General features: G+C 39.1%; 1 protein-coding gene across 2 annotated transcripts; it reads right to left on the bottom strand.

The window, feature by feature from the left end:
- Positions 1-574: 574 nt before the first annotated feature.
- GTF3C6 (general transcription factor IIIC subunit 6) lies at positions 575-8,588 on the bottom strand. Of its 2 annotated transcripts, none has more exons than XM_065631220.1 (6): positions 8,442-8,588; positions 7,245-7,325; positions 4,397-4,460; positions 3,918-3,962; positions 3,662-3,775; positions 575-1,219 (listed from the first exon to the last, which is right to left on the bottom strand). In XM_065631220.1, the coding sequence occupies exons 1-6, from the start codon at positions 8,502-8,504 to the stop codon at positions 924-926; spliced, it is 663 nt and encodes a 220-aa protein (XP_065487292.1). In that variant the 5' UTR covers positions 8,505-8,588; the 3' UTR covers positions 575-923. The 2 variants fall into 2 exon arrangements, with proteins under 2 accessions (XP_065487292.1, XP_065487293.1); XM_065631221.1 differs by having other exon boundaries at positions 3,662-3,772.
- Positions 8,589-25,068: the final 16,480 nt, after the last annotated feature.

The raw sequence follows: 25,068 nt of genomic DNA, 5'->3' as shown, positions 1-25,068 counted from the left end.
CACGGGGTGGAGCACTGAGCATGCGCGGGGCGTTGCCATGGCTGCACCACTCGCTCGGCCTTTCCATTGAATACTAGAGGACGATGTACGCGTGTGATACCGACCCACGGACGAGCAAGGGGCCATAATAACAGTCACACGGAGCAGCTTGGGAACAACTGATGCACCGTTACAGCAGATCAGAGCCAATAAGCTACTGGAAAAATATACTTCCTTTTGTATAACTTACATTATATTATATACAAAATTAAGACCTAGATTTCAGCTGGTCCACAGGTTTTGAGACCTGACTGAACAAAACCCGGAGCAACTTTGCCTGAATTCAGCACTGACCCTATTTTTAAGTAGGAAGATGGTCAAGAGACCTCCTGAAGTCCCTTCGCACAGGAAGGATTTCTGAGATCCGTCAGGAGACAAAGGATGCTAGAGAAAATCCAAACTAAGGAATCTGATGAGTAACCAAACAAGTAATAAAAAGCACACTTACTTGAATTTTCTTTCAGTAACTGTGGTACAAGAACAGACACAGTATGCAACTGAATATAACACATGAGGCAAGATTACACTTGAAAAATTTAAGACTTTATTTTAAGGAATGAATTTTTTTTCTTTTTACAAAATGTCCCAGTCTGTACAACACATCAACATTTTTCTAAGGTAGGGAGCTTTTTTAATTATGTAACCATTTCCTCTTCTACAATTTTGAGGTAGATACATACATTTCCAGTTAGCATTTTTTAAAAACACTTAAGCCCTCCCCATTACAATCCAAACATAAAGGCAATGCACAAGAACACAATGTCTGTTTTTCCACTATTAATTGCTCAGATAAGTTGGAAATCACATCACAGACTATAAAAGCTGGCATTTAAAAGTCAGCCCATTAACTCCATGAAGAAATCCTGAAAAGATCAGAGCTGATCTCATGGAGGGGCATCATCTAAGGCAACACTTCCAGAAGGAGAATCCTCTGCCCCAGAGGCAGGGCTGTCAGGCAGAGCAACAGAGGCATCCATTTCCAAGTTGTGCTGCTTCTCCAGATCACAATTCATGTCAGAATTTCCTCCAACACTCACCTCTCCCTCTGACTCTTCAGCCAATTTGTCTTGGGCCTGAGCTGACTCCTCAGAATCCTCTTTTTCACGCAGAAAACTGCAAATCGTATTAGGCCTGCTGTAGGAAAAATCTCTGTCCTTGATCTGTAACCACTCCACTCCACCTGATGTGAAGAAGGAAAATTGGTATTAGTGACAAAAGGAGTCAACAGTGAAATTTTTTTTTTTTAGTTTGAGTTCACTGTTATGAAGGCTGAGCTTGACCAACATTTAAGTAAAAGAACCACTTAGGACGGAAGGATGTCTTTAAAGAATTTGGGCCAACGCTAATTTTTGAGTCTCACCATAGGGCTTGAACCATTAATTTTCCTTGAAAAAACGGGGCTGTGAATAACAGAAAGTAATTTGATAAAGACCAGCTTAAAATCAAGAGAAACTTACCAACAACACACACAGGTTAAACTGACTTAACCAAGACACATAGCTCCAGATACTGGAGGCCTTGTGTGTGGTTCAATGACAACACCAGCTCAGTGTCTTAAGAGCAGCCACAATGGAGAGAAAATTACTAGGAAAGTAATGAAAAGTAGGAATGTCAAGATAGAAAACTATGCTACATCCATGTCATGAGTACTGTGTCCTGCTCAACCCATACTGTAAAACTAGAAAAAAGAACCAAGAATTGGTGAGAATAGTTAACTCTCAATGGGAAGAAACAAAAACAAACAAACAAAAAAACCCACCAAACCCAAAAAGCCAACCACACAACATCCACCACAAAAAAAAAAAAAAAAAAAAAGACAGAGACTAGAATTCTACTTGGAGACAGCTCAGAGGGGGCAGATGTTTATAAGGCTGTACTAGAAAACAAGTAGATACTGACTTCTCTCCTAATTTTGATAACAATCTAAGTAATTCGCACTCATTGGAAGCACCAGATCATACATTTGTAACAACCACAAAAGCAAACAAACAATCAAGAAAACCCACAGTAAAGTTGTACTTTTTCCATACAAGAGAATGTGATTTGAAAACTAACTGCTATAAAAAGTGGCAGAAGTCAAAAGCATAGACAGGTTCAGAAAGCAAATGAAGACGACAGAGCCTTTACGGACCAAAGGCATAGTAGTCCAGATGAAATCTCTTGTCAGGATATTCGTGACCTGCTGAACACTAGAATGACAGCCAAAAGGAAGAATTACATTATGTCCCCCTCCTCCTACTTTCCACATACCCTCTTACTGCTGTCCATAGTCAGAAATACAACACAGGACTACATCACCTTTGGTCCAAACCAGTATGGCAGTTCCTGTAGTATTTACACGTCAGACACCAGCCCTAGACTCTTAATTTAAATATAATTCAAAGTGCTGAGAAACTATTTTACAAATACAATAAAAAGAATAAAACGTTTGTCCACCTAAGTCTTAGAACATCTGGTAATGATAGGAAATGACATCAGAAATAGTGTAAGAATGTGTCACCTCCTGAACTCAAGTATATCAAGCTCTTACAACATGCACCAGACTCCAAATAGAACGGGGATTCCTCTCTCACTTAGATTTTTAGGCAAAACATATTGTCCATTCACAAGATATCGTAGTTACTTTGTGTGCACAATATTAAAATTCTGTCATAGTACAGAAACAAACGTTTTTTCTGCAGTTATCATCATTATTGCTCTCCCAGAACAAAACACGCCTTTGTATTAAGCAACATATTCTCTCCTTTACTGTACTTCAAAAAGAATACTTTGTGTTTAATATTACCTACTTAATCCTATGGAGAGAAGAAATGGTATATGGTGTTGATAACACTAATGTTTGGTTACATTCTAGATGACATTTCATGTTATATCTCCTATGACCAATGTCCAGCTGATTGCTACATACTCTTAAAATATGAAGCAGTAACACTGACTTGAGCGAAAAAAGCAATTAAAAGCAATAGGCTACTGCTAATGAATAGTACTATATATGGTAGGATACTCAATATCTGACTATGTAAAAGCACTTCCATACAAAAACGTACTGCTGAAGTAAAGCAAACATAAAAGCACTGAGTTCTGCCTACAGAATGAAAATTAATAGAAACAGTCTGCTAGGTCTGTCTTTGCAAGTAAGTTAAATTAATTTACAGCTAACTGTAAATTAGGTAAAAACATTTCAGTTGTAGTACATACAACATGGAACTTCTCAGTAAGAATATTATAGATTTTCAACAATTAGAGTCTCAAAAAGTCATGAGAAAAATTGATGGGGGGGGGGAAAAAAAGTCAATGAACTACTAAACAGCACCTCTGATTTCAGAACTGGCACCAAAACTTTTAGATGACAGAAAAACATACGAGATAACATCAAGATATGTTTGCCCTGTTTTTACACTCTTCTGTAGGAATCTCCTACTGGCCACTTCTAGGGGCAGCACTGGTCAGAAGCAGTATCTTTTTTCATTTGTTTTGTATTTTTCTATTTACATATACACATTTATTGCCTAAAAAAGAATGTTCCTCTAACTTCCTGTATGCTCTTGAATCAAACAATCAAGGATGACACTCCTAAGCATAACCCATCCACATCCCTACGCATAAAAGCAGAAGGACTAACCAATATTCTCCTCTCCTTCCTTCTTCTCTGTCAAAAGTGTCCGCGTCATGTTCAACTTCTTCATTGTGTGACACTTGTATTTCAGCTGGACTTTTTGGTTGCCTTCTGCATCTACTATGAAGAGAAGAGAAGAGAAAAAACAATAACCAAAACCCAATCATTATAGTGAAGTCCACTATCAACTGAAACAAGACAAAGATTATTTTTAACCTCCCAGGCTACCACAATGAACAGAACATCAAATCACAACAATTACCATGCTCTGTGTTTTCTTCAAAAACCACACAGGTTCCCAAGGTATCTACGGAAAAAAAAGTGAGAAAGTCTTAGAGGCTAATTTATATCAGCTGCAGATACTGCACCCAGTAGCACGGCGCTGGGAATGTTCTGACCTCCAGCCCCTCGCAAAGGCCTCACTGGTAACCGCACTGCCAACTCAGACACAGCCAGGAGTATCGCGGTCTTACTTTGAGGCATTTTATGTCCCACATTCTCTCTGCAGAAATACCTGCTGGTGCACCCTGCAGCCATACCTTCCAGTATGTAACACAGGTGGCATGGCTAATTTAGCTGTGTCAGACTGGCGCTGCTCTACATGGTGTCACACAAACACCACCCAGAACTTCAGCAACTCGCAGGCCCGTGTTCTCCAACCGCAGTGCAATTAACTGACATTGAGAAAGTTCTCTAGGTCATACAAAAAAGCAGAGATCATATCCACACCATTTTTCCTACCTTCATAGTCTCCTGCAAATACATATCTGTCCACTTGTAAAATGGGCCTCTCTCTCTCTATTCCCTACAAAAAGAAGGACAAAATTGCACAGATGTCAGGTCTCTTTTAGTCCAAGCGAATTTCTTGCTGCGAGACCAGAGAAGACAGATATAGCAGAATCCAGATTGTATCAATTTCTTGAAAAGATAAATAGTTTAAAAAACACAGCATAAGGTAATAACAGTAGGATAAGTATTCCATAACACTGCAAATGTAAAATGAAACATATATTTTGGTATTAGAGAAAAGGACTGTAAAGCTTTCTCAAACTATTAACTTCATATGAGGAAAAGCTCATCTTTAAAAGAGGTTTTATGGATGCGGGTAAGAGAGCACAGCAGAGGCTATGATTTTACAGAAGGTAGCAGAATCCTGAAATAATGTCAAGACATACAATTAAATAAATATTTCACAGTTTTCAAAAACTGTAATAAAAGTAGTTTTAGTCATTACAACTGACCCTGAGGTCTTCTGCAAAGTTAAACATCAGGGGTGTGGGGACAAGGAGTTTTCTTTCTATTTTTGTAGGAGGCTTGGTTAAGCAGTGGTAACAACGGTTACAAAAGGTTTAGCCAATCTTACTGTAAGATCAGTGTACTGTAAAAAAATAATTAAAATGCAATGATAATTTTCCGTCTATCATCAGACATGTTACTTCAAGTATATTAAATACAAAGAATACACCAGATAATACTGTTCTAGTAATCACAACAAAACCAACAATGCTGAACTGGTAGAGAAGATGCTCTAGTATATTAAAAAGAACCAAAGAAATTTAGATCAAACTGCAGCCAACTGTCTACTTAGGTTACAGGAAATAATTTTAAAGCACTGTTATTTCCTTTAGGAAATTAATTTAACCTCAGTTTTAAATTAGCAAATAAAAATATACATATTTGCATGAAAAAAATGATGTTATTTTCTAAGCTCCAATTAATAAGAGTTCTGTAAAACAGGAAAACCTACAAAATTCTTTGGAAAAAGACACAAGGTGAAGAAGTCCAGCACAAAGCATCACACCAGCACCAGAGGTGCAACTGGAGGGTCACAGAAGCTTCTGTGATTACTGAGTCTATATTGTGAAGGAGTTGGATTTTTTTTTTTAAACAAGGAGTGAGAGAGTAAGGCAGCAGTTCTATCAGCTCATTCCCTTCCTCTGCAGCAGAGCTCTTCCAAATACACAGGCCAGGATCCCATTATTCTTGATATAAGGTATAACTAGAAACTATACCTGGATAAAAATTAATGCCTGAACAGAATACACCAATTAAGGCAAAGTGTCTTTTAGCAGTACATTGTGAACAGCAATATTGTTCAGGCCATGAAGACAACCACACACTAAAAGTTTTGAAGATGAGGCACGATGTGGTAAATTGCATACAATACGGAATACCACACAAGTTAATAAGAATTTGTGCAATTTTCCTCTTATACTTTTAACAAACAGAAATATCTAAGATCAACAAGATTTAATCCCTGGGATTCTCTCTCTGCTGCATAAGTTGAGAACACTAACAGCATTAAGCTAACATGTAGAACATATTTTGGTAGGGTTTGTTTGTGTTTGGTTTTTTTGTTTTTTACTACAAAAAATAAGTAGTACTAGGCAGCAGCATTAGGGTTTTTAACATTCAAAACTTTATTTATTTGGCTGATTGCATTCATTTTTGGACTATGCAAAAATGAAGACTGTCTTCCCCTTCTGTGACCAGCATCACAGAATACCTGCTAAACAGAATAATACAAAGCGGATCTTTTATTGGAGTTTTAATAACAGTTGTCCATAAAGAAAAATCTCAAGGAATGCTTACTCTGCGGAGTGAGCACAGGTAGATTTGGATACGACCAGGATACAGTATAGATACTTGAAAGTTTTTCTAGAAACATTACAAAAGAATCTCAAAGCACAAAAATTAAAAGACTCACATTAACAGTAGTGAAGAACATGTAGCTATTCAGCCACCAGTAATGAAGCATCTATATAACACGTCAACCAACTTAGCTCAGACGTAGGAAGCAAATCTGCTTATATAAGCATATCCACTCAGTGACAGATTACTTATGAATTTTGATTTTATTTCTACACTTGAGATTTTCAGGGCTGACTTCACCACCTCACATATTCCTAATTACTGGCATAACTCCAAGACATTCTCTTCTGCCTTTGCAGTCTTTTATAAAGGTCCAGTTTCACGAAGTATTTGCATATCAGTAGTACTTGTACTGTCTACCTACCCAGCTCACATAGTCCACATAGATTTTGAAAGGCAAATTAAATTTGTCCCATATAAAGTGATTAGACAACTCAAAAGGAAAAGGACAGGTAAGCCAGACTCTCACAATAAACGAAGTGAAGGAAACAACATCCAAAACTGATTACCAAATGCTTAAGACCCAGTTATTCTTTACAACACTTGAACTTGCCAGTTCTGCAGTGTCTGCAAAAAAATATTGTAAATACAGTGCAATTCAGAAAGATGTGTGGTTTACCTGTCAGATGTGTTGAAGTTATTTCAAGAAATGTGTTAAATACATCACTTAAAAAAATGAGCTTGAAATCAGAGGGGATAATGGTCCTAGCTTATAAATATTTCTAAAGTCTTTCTTCTATTTACATAGTACTATGTATTACATGTTGTGATACAGAGTTCACAACCTGCAGCCAAATACAGCCAAGACAGTGCACCTAGTTCTCTATGAAAGATTTGATCTAAATGTTATCGACTTCAAGGAATTTAGAAACAGCCTCAGTCCTTTTTTCACATGCATACTGACTTACCCCTTTCCTATTGTGCTGTAATCACTCACCAAAATCTTGCATTTGTTTTCACATTTTTCTAAGAAGTCTGAATCAATAATTCCTGATAGTTCCACCATGACCAGTTGCTCCTACAAGATAAGTTTATAACATGCATCTGTAATTGATATATTTGAACAATAAAATGAAACCCGCAACAAAAAACCCCAAACACAAAACCTAGCACACAAAGACCCAGACTTTCAGAACAGATAGACCGCAAATCTGACTTATTCTGCATTTTGTTAAGAAAAAATGGCAGACAGATACTGCAGTACCCAGGGGAATGCAGCAACCTGCTACTCCACCATACACCTGCTTCACACCCAAATTTCCCGGCCTTTTCTCCCCAGCTAGAAAAGGCGCTCATTTTTCAAGGGTGAAATCGACGCAGGTGATCGATTGATGAACTAATTATAACAATATGACCAGTTACATATTCCAAAATACACTTCCTAAAACTTTTAGCATCTACCTACGTAAGGCACTATAGCAAGAGGTTAAATTAAGCAACACACTGCTTGAAATGGTAACTTTTAACTCTTTGTAATACATTGCCTTGAAATAAATTCCTGTTCATAATTTCTTACAGCTTGGGGTGAGGAAAACACAAAACCAAACCAAAAGACAGCCGCTCTGAAGAAAATCTTTTATTCAAGGACAAAAAAGAGCTTTCAAGGATCATCTTCTAAACACTTAGGAATACCCATAATATTAATAGTTTGTCTTTTCAAATCTTCCAGGGGTAGGAAGCAACTGAAACTGCAAGAGCGCCCGCTGACAGCGCCGTTTTCCACAAAAACCTGAAGTTTTGTGGAAACAGCCCTGAGGCCACGACGGCTGCGGAGCCCGAGAGACCCGGCAGGCCCCGGGGAACCCGCCCGCTCCGCGCCCGACGCCACCGCCAGCCCGGGGGCCCCCGGCGCGGCGCCGGGCCCGGCTCGCCTCACACCGGGGGCCGGGGAGGGCCTCGCAGGGACGCGGTGAGAGGAGAGAAGCCGCCACCTCCGCCCTCAGCGGGGCCTGGGAGCAGGCGCTGGGCTCTGGCGGGCACAGGGCCGGACGCCGGCCCCGCCAGGCAGCCTGTCCCATCCCGCTCCTCCCGACCCGGGGACAGACGGCCAGGCCGCCTCACGGGTGGAACACACCGCGCCCGTTCCTCCAACGCAGCTCTACGGGAGCGCGTCCCGGTCTCGGCATGCACCAACCTCCACCTCCTCTTCCTCTGCCTCATCTCTCCTCTCACCCTCCTCCGCCCTCTCCGCCGCCATGTCGCCGGCGAGCGCCCCGCTCCCGCTCTTTCCCTCAGCGCGCACCACGCGGGGCCGGCGCCGCCATCTTAGAGGGCGGCCGGCGCCGCCTCGAGCCCCTCCTCCCTGTCCCTGCAGCGGGGCTGGAAACGGCGCCAACGGCAGCGACGGCCCCGCCCCCGCCGCTCGCGCCAGCCGCCCCCAGCAGGAGGCGGGAGCGAGGCGCGCGCCGCGGCGACCGTTGGCGGGTGGAACGTGAGGGGCGGCCCCGCGCGGCCCGGGCCCTGGCGAAGAGGGGGAAGCGCCGCTGGGGAGGAGCCCGAGGCCGCGGTAAGATGCGGGGCTGTGGCAGCGGGAGGAGGGGCTTCTGGGGGCCGGGCTCTGGGGGGCGGCTGCGGCAGGAAGCGCCTTCCAGGCCCTGAGCAGCTTTTGATCGAGCGGGCTCCGTCACCTTCCGTGTACGCGAGCGGTCCTGCCGGCGCCGCCTTGCTTGCGCCCGAGCTTCCCACCACCTGAGGTTTTCCACGGACCTTGCCGGAGTCACAGCCCTTTCTCCGGCCTCGTTTTCCAGGTTGAACTAGGCGCCTCATCTCTGCTGGGCAGAGTCCGGGTTTCCCTCCTCATCCCGGTATCCCGTCTTCGCACCTGTGCCACTTGTCTCCCTCCTTGTGTGCTGGCCTTATAGGCACCATTGCAGGTTAAGACTTGCCAGACCCTTCTTCAGTGGAAGAAAGGGAGATGTTTTGTGCATGGTTAAACTGTATTTGCTGTTTTCGTGGCCTGTGCCTGATGCTTTCTGTTTATCTTGTCAGGTTCGAATACACTCTTGTGCGATTTCCATCTGATAAGAGTTTCTGAGATAATGTGTTAATTTATTTCTTTGTAAGTGCAGGATGTTGCACTCCATAATCCTCAGTTTTATACTGGTTTTTGTAATATAATTATCTCATTTTTTCCTTCTGTATGCTATGTTTCTGATCTTGTGCCAAAAGTGTCTTCCTACTAATTCTGTCAAAGTCGTTAATTAAAATGTTAAATAAAAACTGATCCCAAGGGAGTTCACTGTAGATTTTCTTTCAGCCTCTATTTAACCTCAGTCTCATATAAGATAAACATAAATGTCAGTGTAGCACCATATCAAGTGTTTAGCAATGTCCAGATATGTGTAATCCAATGTGTTTCTCCGTTTCCTAGAAAAATCACTGATTTTAAACATATCAAGTAAGTTCAGCAGGATTTTTCTTTGGGAAGCCAGCTTTAGGTTTCATGTAATTTTCTATTAAGCTTCATGGTTTTAATTCTTCTTTTTTTTCGATCTTGCCTTAGAATGTTCTTACCACAGCAGTATGCAACAGCCTATAAATTTAGGTTAGTTCTAAATACAGAAAAAGGTGCTGAGCATGTTACCTTTTACTCAGAAAAATTGCAAAGGCTTGAATTTTGACTGCAGGGGATTATAGTTGTGGAACAGATGTTTGGTATATTACAAGTGTTAATTATCAGATATTTTAAAATAATAGCTTGTGTAAGTTGATTGGTGTGGGCTGCTGTATTTAAGGGTTTTAGAAAATAATGAAAAAAAGTTTTTGAGTATTTGATTTCATGTTCCACCACTAGAAGGAGATAGATAAATAAAATTATGCTTAGAGAGCTTGTTTAACATTTCTGATAGATGTTTTTAATGAGTGTCTAACTTTTAAAGCTGTATGTAAATGTTGGTAACTTTAGCTCATTGATCTTATTTATGCTGCATAATAAGAGTACATGTGTAGTAAACCCAGTCTTTTAATAGGTCTTAACCACTGGTTTCTATTAAATCACTGTATTTGGCAATTACATTTTTGTACCAGGTCTTCCTGTCTTAAGATAAATTTTTTGTTGTTTTAAAAAAAAGTTCTGCCTGAATAAAGCAGAATAAACTCTCTATCCTGAATATATATATTTTAAAGATAATTGTCAGAACTGACCATGTTTCTGTAGCGTAAGATGAATGCTGTCATTCTCTTTTTATAGGTGGGAGGAGGTTAAGTGCCTTAATTAAAACTACAGGAAGCCCTTACAAGAACATAAATGTGTGTCAGATCAGCCTGTGCAAAACATAGGCTGGCATGAACTGCTGATGAAAGAGCCAGTACATTTGTTTGCTTTTATAGCAGCCTGAGTGTCATGTAGAATCTGGGCTAATCTCGGTCTCCTGGTTGTCGTGAGGTAGGGCAGGCAGTTGGATGATGGGAAATGGTTGGTGCATTAGTGCCAAATGTATTTTAAAACGAGGTTACTTCATTGTCAGGCTGAACTTGCTGTGGGCGTTGGTGGTTTGCTTGGTCTATCATATCCTGGCAAGAGTATTTCAACAACTTCCCTCTTTCCGGAGACTGTCCCCAGAGTCTGCCAGGGAGATTGAACTGCTCGATAAGATAAATATGGAAATACATGTTTTGAGGATTTTAGGTTTCTGAGGCCTCAGCTAACAATCATGTCAGTGCCTGAACAGATCTGTGTGTGCATGCTGCCAGAGGTGAGTACTTAGGTGGCACTTAGGTCAGTTTGAGTCAGTGATGACCAAATGGTAAATTTAAAATAAATGATCATGTTTGAGGTTCATATACATAGTATGTATGCACTAGTTACAGTGGGTTCACTTGCAATTTGAGCATGTTAATGTGTATTTTATTTTGGGCCCTGTCTTTTGCATATTTTAGTTGTGGAAGTCCATAGATTAGATATTTGCACTATCTATTTTAGCAAATAAATGTTATTGCAGTTAAGGTACATTCCAGGAAATCAGAGAAAGTTCACTGAAACACATAATGAATAAATTCTGGTTTTCTACTTTGTCTCATTTTTCCTGTTTTCTTTTGATTTTTATCTTCGTGCTTGGAATTCCTTCTCAGTCCTTTTGCAGAAGGCAATTGCCCTTTCTCTGTTCCCTCCTGAGCACTTAATTTCTTTGTGAGGCCCTGGCACTAGTCTGTCTAAGTAAAAGGTTAAATGTTTTGTAAAAACACAGGGTAAGATAGAGTCTTTGTTTAAATTCTTGAGTTTTATCTGTCTGTTTAGACTGTGAGTGCCTCTAGTTGGAAACCTTTTGTATTATGTAGTGAAAACCAACAAAATTTAGTATGTAAAAATGATAATAAATCATACGTGTGTGTATACACACATGCACAGAGTATGGATATATAGTCTATAAATCTGTACTATTTGCTGAATTGACTGCCTCAGGAGAAGGCTGTTGTAGTTTCTAGGCTTATTTTAAATTGGAAGTGTAACTAAAATCGATGATGTGGCAAAAGGTGGTTGCCTGTGTATATCAGAAGAGACTCCTTAGTAAAATGTTACCATGTGAAGTGGCTAAATGTAATAATACAGTGTTGTAAGGTGCAGAGAGATGCAGAAGAAAGCTTGTAACAGACTGATGTGTTTTTCTGTCTCTAGCCAGGATTACAAAAGGTAAATCAGCCCCAGGACAAAGGTAGTTTGCTGATAGTATTACGAGGGTGATTTCCATTTCCCTGCAGCTATGTTGCTGCACCTCTTCAGTTAGGAATTTGCAAGCCAAACTAGCTCATGGATGTTGCCAATAAAAAAAAAAAAAAAAAGGACCTGCTGGATTCCTTTTCGTCTGTGCTTTTGTCTTTTCAAAAAGCTCCTTGAAGATCATGTAGGGAAGTCCTAGCAATTCTATTAGACAAAGCACAGTCAGAGAAGAGTAGGGCAAAGTAAGACATGCTTTATTTCCACAGTGCTTATTCTGTTTAGTATGTCTAGTCTGACTGGAGTGAGATGCGGTACTGTAGGAGGGAGGAAAGGAGTAAGTTGAGTGAAGGAGACCTTTATTTTCCACCAGTTCTTAATCTAGATGGTGTCACTCCAGTTGTCTTGCAATGAGTGTAGTAAGAGCCTGTAAGAGGAGGGAGGCTTTGGCACAGATGATCCTACAGCAGTTTGCTGGGTGAGTAAATTATGTTACTTGTTATCCAGCTGGATCAGAAGATTTCTATCTCTAGAATTGACTTGCTAATTTATGAAATGTTAATGTTTGGAATCTTTTATATGACCTCAGATAATTTGGTATCAGTTATTTGAGATACCGAGATGTAAATTCTTATACCTGTTGGGCTGAAAGCACTTGAATGCCCTTGACTTCAAAGGTCACTGGGAATACTCATTAGTTTTCAGGGCCAAGCTCTTACTTAATCTCAGCTGGCCTGTCTGTGTTTGTTTAAAATATCTTTAAAACAAACTGATATAAAGGGCATTTGGAATTTTTTTGCATACAATTATGTAAAAGCAGAAGGTTATTTCTGTTTCGTATTTGTTTACTGATTTTGATCAATGCTCCCAGGGCTTTTTATGAAAGTGGAATATTTTTATTGAATTGTGTTTTGTTTTCCTTGTATGTGAACACTGCTTTGCTTGTTAGTGAAATGTTGTTAAAAGCATTTTTTTACACACCTCAAGAGCTGCCAAAGTGGTTTTCAGTGCAGGAAATAAAAAATATGTACTAGTCAACCTGCATCTGAAACATCAGAGTCTTAATTCAGTAGGCTTTTACTGAAGTGTAACTTGGCAGCAATTTTGAATTCCTGGTAGTTTAGTGCTTTTGTAGGTATGACCACTGACCTACAGAAAGTGTTTCTCACCCAGTATAAAGAGTAAAAATCATATTGCTGAAGCCTGAGGGTAAATGCTCTATGAATTTGTTTTCTTACTGTGATATTACTGCAGGGTGTTAGAATGTTGTTTTTTCAATGTTTGTTCATACGATGTGGGTGAAATCATAAATGTATTCTATATCTTCAAAGAACAGGACAGAACTGACAAAAGTGAGGTAGGAAATAGTGACGAGCCGTCAAACAAATAAGTCCAGTTGTACAACCAACAGAAGGATGCACTGACTCAGTTATCTGTGTGTGCATCTCTATAAGAACTAAAGATCTATTGCTCCATAAACACCAAAAACCCCAAACCTAGAATAGGAGAATAACACATTTACATTGGGATAGTGCAATACTGTGTATGTTAGATATTTGAGGGAAGGAGGATAAACACTAACACCAGTGTATAAATTCTGTAGGAAATGTGAAACCAGGCTTTTGCACTGCTAAAGGATGTTGGGTCATATCAGAGTTAAAATATTATTAAGATAGCATGTCTTACCTCTGTTTTCAAGAGGAAGGGAGGGTAATGAATGGGGAAGGACCCGAATCTCTAGCAAAGGACACTTTCCATTTCCACTGTTTGAGGAACACTGTTCAGAAATGCCAAGCAAAAAGCTGAAAGAATGAAGTTGTCATGGTTCACCACATTCTTTCAGTAATTCTTACCTTCCTGTTTTGCTTTGTTGTTTGGTAGATGATGTCTTTGGAGAGCAAGGCAACCTGATAATCTTACCCATGACAGCTGGATTTTTTTTTTTAAGTTTTACGTGTATTGCTATTTCAAATGCTTTAGGTGCCACAATGGAAACAGCATGATCACAGGTATTAGATGGCAATGTAGAAGCATTCTAGAGAGTACCAATTTCCTGCTACAGGACAAGATGTAAATTTTTGTATGTATTTTCAATGATAATGAAAAAAACTAAAGCAAGTTAGTGTATCTGTTCAGTTATTTTAAGTTGGTTCATAGGCATGCTCAAGTGCCACACTTGTGGCTACGTTGACACAAAATCACACTAGCATATCCTATAAGATTTAGTTGCTTCGTTTCCAGTATGGTTTTTATTATGTAATTAAAGTGCAATTATTTGGAGAACCAATTCTTAAAAACAGCTTTTGTTACAGCACACAATACCTAGAGTCTTTTCAGGGTATATAACTATTGATACATGGATGGGTGCGGACAGTGACACGTTCACTCTGCCTGTGCCCTGAACCAGCCAGCTGGGAGCACGCTCCAGTTTAGCAGCTCTGTAGCTATGATTCATGTGTTGCTGAGCGTGAGTTAATAAGGCTGGCTGCGAGGCAGAATATATTAGTTTGGGCTCAGAACTGTGCTAATGTGGCCACATGATTTCTGGAAAGAAGCTGGTCTTATGTCCAGCTGGCTCAAAGTGTGAATAGAGCAAAGACATGGCTGTGTCTGTTTGTAAGCTAGTCAGAAATGTGGGTCAGGAGATGAAGTTTGAGAGAATTTCTCTTGTATTTCTACAGCTGGTGTCAATGAGATTTTTGCCTTTATTAAAAAATAAAAAAATAAATCAATGCTGGCAATTGTCTCATTTAGTTTACAGTAAGCTTGTGATACTTTCAGTATTTGGGAATGTACACTCTTGATTTCTAAACTATACCAGAGCAGATACTTTTAAAAAAAGAGTAATTTTAAAGATTTCCTCCACCCCCAATCTCCCCCCTCCCCCCCCCAAAAAAAAAAGGCAGATGAACAATCTTTTTAAAAACCAAAGATCTTTTAGCCTTAAGGCTTGGAGACCTTACCATCCTTTAGTACTTACATTTGCAGGGAAGCATAGCTGTTTTTTTCCCAGCAAGCAATTGAGAGAGGGAGATGCCATTGTCAGCGCAGACTCCAAAATGGACCTTGGCAGCTCTGGAGGGAGTTAGTTATTAGCTGTCTTAAAATGCCTCAGCAGTACTTACTGCTGATTTGTTTTTATTTTTTTTCCTTGCTGTAGAGATCTGCTCCGAGAAGAGAATTTCTATCTTTTCTTGTGGATTTCCGAATGGTGGATAGACTTGAGTAGCTCTATACAGGTCTACAATAAAAATGGAGAATATTTATTTCTGTTTGCTTTGGCCTTTTTATCTCTCTTTATTTGCTCTCTTGGAGATTCTGGAGGCATATTGTTTACACTAAGGATATTTTTTTTACAGTCAGCAGCAACACATATATTATGCCCTCTACATATAATTAACTCAGGACTTTCTGTTCTGAATTCTGCTCTTACAGGCAGGTGTTGTATTTGTACTAGGTGCCCAATGGATGAGCTTCTTATACCTTCCTTTGTAACTAATTTCATAACTTTTTAATTGCAGTTCTTGCATTCTGAATATATATACTGAATAAAACATCATTCATTGAATGGTGACTGATGCTAAAGAAATTAATTTGAACATGTGTTACATGAGTGTTTTTAAAAAAGATTGCTATTAAGTACTGCTTTATCTGTCAAGGCCTTCACACTAATTGAGCAGTAGAATTTTAGGAGATGAGAGAAGATGCCTATACGTTTACACTGTCATATCTGTGTTTTCATCTGATATTACTGATTTATTCTCACTAAAGGATTTAACATGACATTCCAAAGGTCAGACTTGAACATCTTATTATTTATCATAGACTCAGGATTACGCTGCAAAAGAGTAAGAGATTTCTGTTTTAACAAATAGAAGCTTATGTTGACATTTAGACACGTATGTTCTTATGAAAAAAAAATACCAGGTACCAATTTTAAGACAGCAAAATACTTTCTTTTTTAAGGGGACAGTTTTTAAAAAGATATTATGGCAAACCCCAAGACATTCTGTCTTTAAGTAATTATTTTAGAATAAAGCACACTTCCACTGCGCACTTGGAAGCAGAAAAGTTTTTCCCGTTGTAGAAGCTACAGAGTAGCACCTTAGACTTGCTTTCCCTCATATTCAGTGTGTTAAAACACATAATGATGTGTAACTGGCACCATCTCAGTTTCTTTAAGCTCATTCAGCCATCACTGTTCTGGAAAGCAGAAAAGGCAAGGCAAAGCATTACAAACACCCTTCTGTCATCTTCATTTTGGGAGCAATCCAGATGGAAGGATTCTGTTGATACCAGGCCAGCTTTGGACTAGTCTGAGCAAGGGATTGTGTGTTTGGCGAGAGCTTCAGAATGGCCAGTTCTGGCATTGCTATCAAGAACAGTGCTGACTGCCAGCGTCTCTCTTTTACTTCATTTTCTCTAATGACCTCAGAATTAGCAGGCAAGAGCCCTGAATTTGTGACTAGAAGCAACAAATAATTTTCTTCCCTGCCTTCTTCTGTGCTATTCCAATCAGTTCTTCCTCCCATATTAGCAGATACACACAGTGACCAGCAGTAAATGATTAATTTAGTTGGCTTTGCTGCTTCTCTGGAATTCACCAACTGCATCCTTTTTTTTCAGGAAGCATTCTCAAGAATTTTAGAAACTATAAAACTAATCCTAGTACAGCACTGAAACGAGATACTGTGATGAGTATTTTCACTGCTGGAGACAGCAAAAAACTTCAAAAAAGATTCAACCTTTACATCTTTAGGCTGGTGACTTTAATCAGTGTCATTTTGGTTACTCAGAAGAGGGTAAGTAGTTCAGATATCTTGACCTAATTTAGGATACATATATATATTCTTATGTAGTCTTAAGACTGTCTTATCAAAAGAATCCTCATTATATTGGGGAGTCAGGGTAATTACTAATGAAGGACCATTTAATTCAGCCTCTGCATGTTGCCACCTTTTCTAACATTCTAGTTGCCACTGATGCATCTCTGTCAAGTGAAGCAGAATATCCTTATTTCCGTACTGTATACCTGGTTTACAAAATCATGAAAAGGGTAAGGACTTGTGTTCCTGCAGGCAGACCTAGTGACTCCCTAGAAGTCCAAGTTTCAAGATGAAGACCTATAGGTCACGTCTCATTCCTATTTGGTCCTTAAAGAGTTTAAACAGACAGTTGTCTGTCTGGGTAGTTTCAGATGATATATTGTATTCCAGTATGCTTATCTGTGCAGTAAAATCCTGCATATCTCTTTTGGACAGTATGGCAACTTGTCCTTATGCTTTGTTCCTTCATTGTTCCTCAGGAGCTTGGCTACGCTCAGCATATTCTTTAAGGGGGAGACGCACATGATATTTGTATTCTTATCAGCATACCAGCAATCGTTCCTCATATTCCTATAGGGTCCTTGTGGTGGTGAAAGGAATGATCCAGCATCTGCAAAAAGGCGTAACTTCAAATCTTCCCATTGCATCCCAAAAGATGCATAAAAAATATATCTTTCTGAAGAAGGATAAAGGTCCATTTAGAAATTGTATGGGACATATGGTTCCTGGAGAGCAATTCGGTTAGATTTGCAGGTACTGAGTGCTCAAAATAATTTTAAATTGCCTTCAGAGTCTTGAACAATCTCGAGAATTAAGGATTCCAAAAATAAAAAATAAAAAAACTTGAGGAACTGTTACAAAAATGGTATTCTAGAATTGTTTATATTTTGTGTGTTTGTTTACAGTTTGCATATTTATTATATAATATATAGAGGTATGTATTTATTTTGTATCTAAAATATGTGTTACATGTGGAATACAGAGATTATATTAATTTATTGAGTCACTATCATATAAGCTGAAAAAATAGAATATTTTGAGAGACTCAGTATAGACTAACCATCTGTTTCTGTAACCATCTATATTTTTGTGATTTAATTATCCTTTTTCCTAAACCTTTTGAATTCCCCAGGGATTTGTATACAATACTGCAAAAAACCCCAGTAGACAGAGTCCTGCTTCTCTGAACACGGAAGGAATCAAGCAGAGACTTACCTTGTTCAGAGCTTCCACTCTTTTTCAGTTAGCACTCAACCTAATAGTTTTATTATGCCTTTCTTTTGGGAGGCATATTCTGTGCCCTTCTGTGACTGGCTCTCTGTTCCTTCTGTACATATTCCTGTGTTAGTTCTTCTCTCTGACAAACACATGCGCACATAAATACACACGGAATCATACCAAGCAGTACCCTCTGCTTATGCCCTCTGATTTCTGAACAGATTCGTGTAAGTGTTTGTTTTAGACAATGACATATTTCAAGAACTCTTGGCCTGAACAAGCAGTGGTTGCTTAAAAATAGTACTGGCATGTTTCTCTTGTATATGAAGAAGTATATTTGTGATAGATACATATATACATTTATGCCTTTGCTTGATTGAGATCTAGAAGGTCAGGAAACAAATATATAGATCAGCTTTTACGCTAAAGTCCCATAATTAAGCTTTATTACTGTAACAAACTGAGAAGTGGCTCAATCAGATGGCAGTTGTCCGCATTTAGTAAGAATAACTAGGACTACTCCTTTTTAAAAATGAGTTAAGCCAGTTTAACAAAAGCTGGTTTAAATATGTGACTTCTATGTGTCTTTATTGTATTTGCTTCGTGAAAAATAAAAACAAATAGCTTTTTCCACTAGCTGATTCATTTCTTTCCTACTGCTTGACATAGTAACATCAGAAATTGAAGAGAAAATCACTAGTTTGTAACTTGTCTGCCCAGCCCTTCTGGGTGGTCTGCATAGTTTAAATATTTCAGGAATTTAAGAGATTACAATGTTAAGAGAGCAGTAATCAGAAAACATATCTTCCTGTTTTGTAGCAGCACGCTACATGGAAGAGTTGAAAGGCACAAATATAAATTGTTCAGCTTTTCCATGTCATGGCACTTAACAAGAGAGTACAGCTGCAAATAAACTTACAAAGCTTAAAACTAGAATATTAAAAACTATGAATTTTCAGTTTATTATCTGCCTAAAAACAGTGAAAGCACTGCAGAACAAATTAAATGCTAACATTTAAAACAATATGAATCATAGAAGAGTACAGACAATTACAGCTGTGGTTGGTTGTTTGCTGTACTGTTTTCACTTGTCCTTGTCAAGCTTCGTGCTCAGTACCCTTCAGTTGTAAGTACTATAGCTTCAGCAATTACATTCTGAAGCCTTTGTAGCTTTGTCTTGTTCTTAGATATACACCAGCTTTCACCACAGCATGCTAGGTAAAATATATTCTCTGCAATGAGAATGAGTAATTTTCTTTTTTTAATTTTCTTTTTTTCCCCATAGTATGGTTTGGACAGAGCATCCTATCTATAACCTAGCTAATAATGTGGTTTTAGGCAATATGCAGCATCTAAAGAACACAAATCTCAAAGTCTCCTCAAAGGAACGTACAATGAGTACTCCTTATGATACTTGCCTCGCAGGATATTTTAACAGTATTTGAAATGCTTTAATAACTGAATAAAAACACATTCTTCCCTCTCAGATAATACAGCAGCACTGTCTTTGCTTTAGAACAGCAGCATGAAATAAAAACAGGAGAGCAACATCTTTAACAAGAAGACAGTGAGTTTGGAGGGGGTGAGAACATCCCTCAAGGGCTTAGGCCTTCTGGGTAGTTTTAAGTTTCGTCCTGAAACAGTGTGGAAAATGTACGTTACTGCTGCCTAGGCTGTTAGGGATTCTGGCTGCAGGATACCAGAGCTGCTAAGAAGGAATCTCATAGTTAAATATAATCTAGTTTTATCTTTGTGTAGCCTGGATTCTTATTTTGTGGTTGGAAATCTGACCTTGTATTGGGCTAAATATTTTCTAACTCTTAAGAGCACATGCTGTTAAAGATGAGTCTAGTGAAGCTGACAGATACACAGTAAGTTATTTGAAAGAAACCAGTGCAAATTTAGAGATTGGAGGTGGCTGTAAAGCTGCAGTGGGTGTGTTGACAGAGCATTTTAAAGAATAATCTCTGTTAGGAACAGAGGGCAGTGCCTCTTCTGGAAGAAGCAGGTGATGAAGAGGCACCGTATTGCTCTAAGTTTATGAGCAAGAAAAATGGACTTGGAACATTTTGTCTTGTTCTGTTACATCTGTGTAACTCCTGTCCACAGTAGGTCTGTGCACAGAAAGAGGATGGAATTTAGCTCTGGAACTGCAACTGACAACTCTCTCCAAACCTGTGCTGGTTTTCTCTTGTCTTTTTATAGCTTTTCTGGCGCAGCATTTTTAACAGTGTAAAACAAGTACCAAAACCTTACTTTTGCCTGTGAAATTTAACAGATGGGAATTAAGCGGAGTCAGAACTTCCACTACTACGGCTGCTTTACAAACCCAAACCAGAACTTTGCACCTTGGTAATGGGAAGGCACAGATCAACATATCCACAGTTATAAAGCAGTAATGCTATAGTGATCCATTTGCACAATAATTTCCTTTAAATTGTGAAATAATAACACAATCACATTATAACAGAGTACAAAAAAAGTTCTTAGAAAGATGAAATATGCAATTGCATAACAGCTAGGCAGTGTGTTTAACTGTAACTTAGTTGTGGTTGTGTTATTGACTCAACAGACACTTAAGTGGCCAAACAGATTTAACAATAATACTATCAGTTTATTCACTCTCAAGCTATGTTTATTTTTAGGGAAGTTCATTTTGAAATCCTATTTCATTTCTGAATTACAGTTGCCAAGGATAATCTTACTCAAAATGCACCATTACTTTTGACACCAATGTGAAATTTGAAAGATCTTGAGACCTGTAACACTCAGTTACAATTCCATCATGGAACACGTTCCCATATAAGTTATTCCATTGAGTTCCCTGGGTCTGAAGTTACAAGAGTAAATACTCATTGCTGTTGACCACTCAGTGCCCCATATCCCTTTCTCTTTAATCAATAGCAGTATAAGCCGTGAGTTAAATGAGTGTATGATTTCATAGAGTACTCTGAGCTACCCAAGACACTAAATTCAACTGTTTAAAACAGGGTGGTTTTGGTTTGTTGGGGTTTGTTTGTTTGTTTTTTACAAAGTACCTGGTGGTTGTTTTTTGTTTGTGGGGTTTTTTCCAGTTTTAATATTCAGCAGTATATTTGCTTAATGGCAAGAACAGGGTTTGCTTCATGAAGCTTACAGATAGATGTCTGCAAGTTCTGATCATGGAATGAACTAATATTTAATTATCTATTATAAAGGTGGTTTGGAAGGAGTATGTCATTGTTTTCTACCTCCACATGCTTGTTATCAAGAGTGTAGCAAACTGACAGCAGGAGTATTTCCCTAATGTCTGGATACTTTCTCCACACAGCTTCTGGAATCTGAATTTATTTCAGTCTCTGAAGTCTGCTGCATCTTGTTTTTATAAATAGGCACATTTTATAAGTAGGCTAGCAGCAGCTCACGTAACTTTCATTTTTTAACTGGTGATGTCTAAATGGAAAATTCTAAACTGGATCACTGAGATCAAGCACTGCATCCGTAATGAAAACTTTACTTTGAGTGAACATTTAAGAAGCTATAAAGCTATAGCTGCTTTTGTAACTCACCTTCAAGAATGGACCCATTTTTGACCAGTGAGACCTTCAAAATAAGGTTCAGCACTACAGAGCTCATCTTGAGCTGCCTGTTCAATAAGCCTTTGCTTCTGCTCAGATGGATGCAGAAAATTAGCAAGTGCAGGTATGTGCCTATGTCTGTGGGTATGGTTTGTCTGCCATGCATATGCCTTATGGTCTTGCATGGGAGTCATCTTCTCACTAGCCTAGTGAAAAGACTGTCTTAACCCATGCTGCTGCTTTGGGGTTTATGGTAATGGATGTGCCAGCAACTACATATTTACACAAAATAAACTTTACAGGTGATACTTGAGTCCATTAAATTGCATATAACAGTTAATTTAGGAAAATGGGTACTGTGGGAAAAGTTTTGAGAACTGGATTTCTAATTTAGGCTGAGGTCAAATACTTGCGTATCATCAATCAAGGATTTTTTGTTTTCTAAGTATATAAATCTTCAAATGTTGCTAAAGAAATGAAAAACTAAACATCATTGAAAGTCAGCCAGTATTAGGTTACATATTGTGGATAATGTGATAGGTGTACCTGGACTCCTGTTTATTGCAATTGTTTCTGCAACTCTTTAAGAGCAAGCAAAATAAAATTCAGTGGATAGGAAGGAAGGAGGAAGAAAAAGTTGCACTTTTTGTATCTTGGGTTGCATTTAAGCCTGTAGAAGTCTACGAGTTGCTAAGGAAATGCGTATCAGTCACAGAACATGTTCCCTGCTTATTGTGTCTGGAAAGGTCACTAAGGATCCAGTTTGGCCTCTCTCAGGGCTAACTGGACTTTTTTGGGGTTGGTTTCACCACCAGGAACCTTGCACTGGCACACTCACTCATTCCAGACTTAAAAAGCAGTAATTCCAGTGCATGTCTTCAGATGGGCAGATGCCTTCCATGCTATTTTGAATTCTTAGTATTTTAGGACAAATTTAGAGTAGTGGACTGAGAGGATCAATATGATCTAGAAAAAGTACATGGAGAAAATAGCAGGAATTCTATAAGTTACATAATTTAAAAGTTAGGGATTAGGTAAAGCACATACATTAGGAAGCACATAATAGCACAAATGTGGTTTCATGTTCTGGCTAATCCAGGAATGAAAAATGCTGAGATTATTATATTCATATGTCTGAATTTGCTCCTAAATGTGACTCTACATATTGTAATTGCATACATATATTTACAATTTATAGCAACTGCCAAAGGCAAAACTATGCATGGTACAGAGAATGTAAAATTTGTATCAGGATGTGGCTCTCAGGCAGCTGCAGCAGCAGACTCTCTAGGGCCCGCTTCATTTTTTTCTTCTGTTAAATAGAACAGCAGATCCGGTATTGTTAGTACAGTGTATAACAAGAAAAAGAACAGTTAACTTGAAATTTGGTCAAACCTCATTTCTAGCTCTGCTTCCTTGTGGGCATGAATGTTATATGCAATTTTTACCCTAATCCAATCTCCTCCCAACAGCAGAGGCAGGCCTGAACTGTAATATGCAGAATACCCCATGGACTCCACCACCAGCTATTCCACAGTCTGAAATACAGCAGGATGAAAAAGTGTCAGCATAACTTAACCTGAAGTTAAACATGTAATTGAAAGTCAAATGGAACAAACTGTCAGGAAATGCCTGTCTCAGTAGTTTTCTAACAGCAGCATTCTCTTCCAACCAGTTGTCTGTAGGTACATTCAGTGTGGCTGTGCAAGCACTTCCAACTGGAATATTTTTTTACTTGAAAGTATTTAAGAACATGTAGGCAATTCTCACTGTTCCTTTTCATGTGAATCCTATTTGCGTAGCTCCATCTAGCTGAGTCAGTGCTGTTCCTTGGTTCTTAACTTTTCTACTGAATTGTCATTACTGTGGTCACTTGGGAGCTTACCAGGTCAGCACTGAACTATCCTGTTCTTTCTGGCTTCAGCCACAGGTTCTGCTTCAACACTTCAACAAGCGTCAGATTATACATATTGTGTTTGGAAGCAATTTTTCCACCTCAAACATAGTTTTGGCTGTACAGCTTGGGAGAACTCCACACTTGCAGAACATAACCTCAGCACTATCTGCAAGCCTTGTGCCTTTAGGTATTGGTGGCATTGCTGTTAGGACTATGACTAGGGAAACCTGAGCTTACACTGTCCCAGTTGGGAAGCTTCAACATTCTCTGCCAACACGTAATTCTCCACCACCAAAGCAGCAGCCAGACAGCAAGTACCTGTCCCTAGAGTTATTCAGACCCAAGTAGTAGAGCAGATTCACTCTTAGGCATCAACATGTTAGAGGCCTAGGACTGAAACCAGTGGCTTTTAATGCCTGTTCTAATGGCTCAGTACCAGCTTTGGTGCCAGCAGCTCTATTTCCATCCTGTGCTGAAATTACATTGAGGTGCCCAGACACACAGAACTGCCTTGTTCCCTTACCTGGACTAATCATGCACTCTGCAGTCTGCCAATCCCTCTCCCCCTCCAGCTTTGCAATAACCAGCATTATCCTCATTCCTCAGACTTGCAGTTACTTCTACTAGCTTTGAAGCTCATCTCTTCTTTTTCTTGGGACAGTGACCCCAGCACACATCACTCCAGACCGAGTTCAAATGCAGGAAGTCCACAAGAAATTAAGGGAAGGACAGGCTGCTAAGGGGAAATACAAAGCATTTCCAAAGCACACAGAAATAAAACTAAAGCTTGACTTGGCTGTTTTAAAACTCCTGAATCAAGGAAGTAACCTAGCACCAGAAAAAAAACCTGATGTACTCAGTATCTTCTCCTGAACCTCAGTCTTTGCAGAATCTGTCTTATCAAAGCACATAGATCTTTATTCATCAACTATTAAAGCTGGACCTCACAAAGCCCTGTGACTGGATGGGATTCTCTGGCAGTGGGAGATCTACATAAAGCCCTTCCCACCCCTTCACAGTGGTTATTCTATTGACTTACAGAAACTAAGTGGCCTTGCAGGCAGTTCTGTTTCCTCCATTGGTTTATGAGAAACACAAACACCTAACACAGCTAATGACTACAGCAAGCTTGCATTTCTGTTGCTATAACAGAATTATGTAAACACCATATTTTCACAGTTACCACAATATTAACAAGAAAAGGGCTTGTATAAAGGAATATTATTGAAGAACAGTCCTGAAGTGAAAAATGTGAAGACAACAAGTAATTTTACAGGAAACCTGCAAACTTCAGGCAAAGTGAGTTAAAATAGAAAAACACAAGGATGAATGTTCAGTTTTGTGGAAGTCAGTCTAAAAAACAGTTCTTCAGAGGGAGGTTACTGCTAACTCACCATAGCTGAGACTGTTAGACAAGACCACTTGATGTTGTAAGATGGAATTTCTTCTTGGCTGGGCATTTTCAACAGAGCTACATACTTGAGATAACTGGAAGCGATTATTTAATATGCAAAGCCCAGTTATAGAAGTCTAGCATCACAGAATACATTCTGGGTGACTAATGAAACATATTCAGACCTGAACAATTTAAGGGTATTTGGCCTTCAGCT

The sequence above is a fragment of the Caloenas nicobarica genome, chromosome 3 (assembly GCF_036013445.1).
Source record: "Caloenas nicobarica isolate bCalNic1 chromosome 3, bCalNic1.hap1, whole genome shotgun sequence".
In the NCBI taxonomy this organism is placed as follows: domain Eukaryota; kingdom Metazoa; phylum Chordata; class Aves; order Columbiformes; family Columbidae; genus Caloenas; species Caloenas nicobarica.
This window is presented reverse-complemented; position numbering and strand designations above follow the sequence as displayed.

What these genes read in the sequence shown, in the direction of transcription:
- GTF3C6 (XM_065631220.1), bottom strand. Translation starts at nt 8,504, where the DNA reads ATGGCGGCGGAGAGGGCGGAGGAGGGTGAGAGGAGAGATGAGGCAGAG. An exon ending in ATTTGCAGGAGACTATGAAG is followed by an intron (nt 3,963 to 4,396) that starts GTAGGAAAAATG and finishes TTTTTTCCGTAG; the next exon opens with ATACCTTGGGAACCTGTGTG. An exon ending in GGAAGGAGAGGAGAATATTG is followed by an intron (nt 1,220 to 3,661) that starts GTTAGTCCTTCT and finishes TCTTCACATCAG; the next exon opens with GTGGAGTGGAGTGGTTACAG.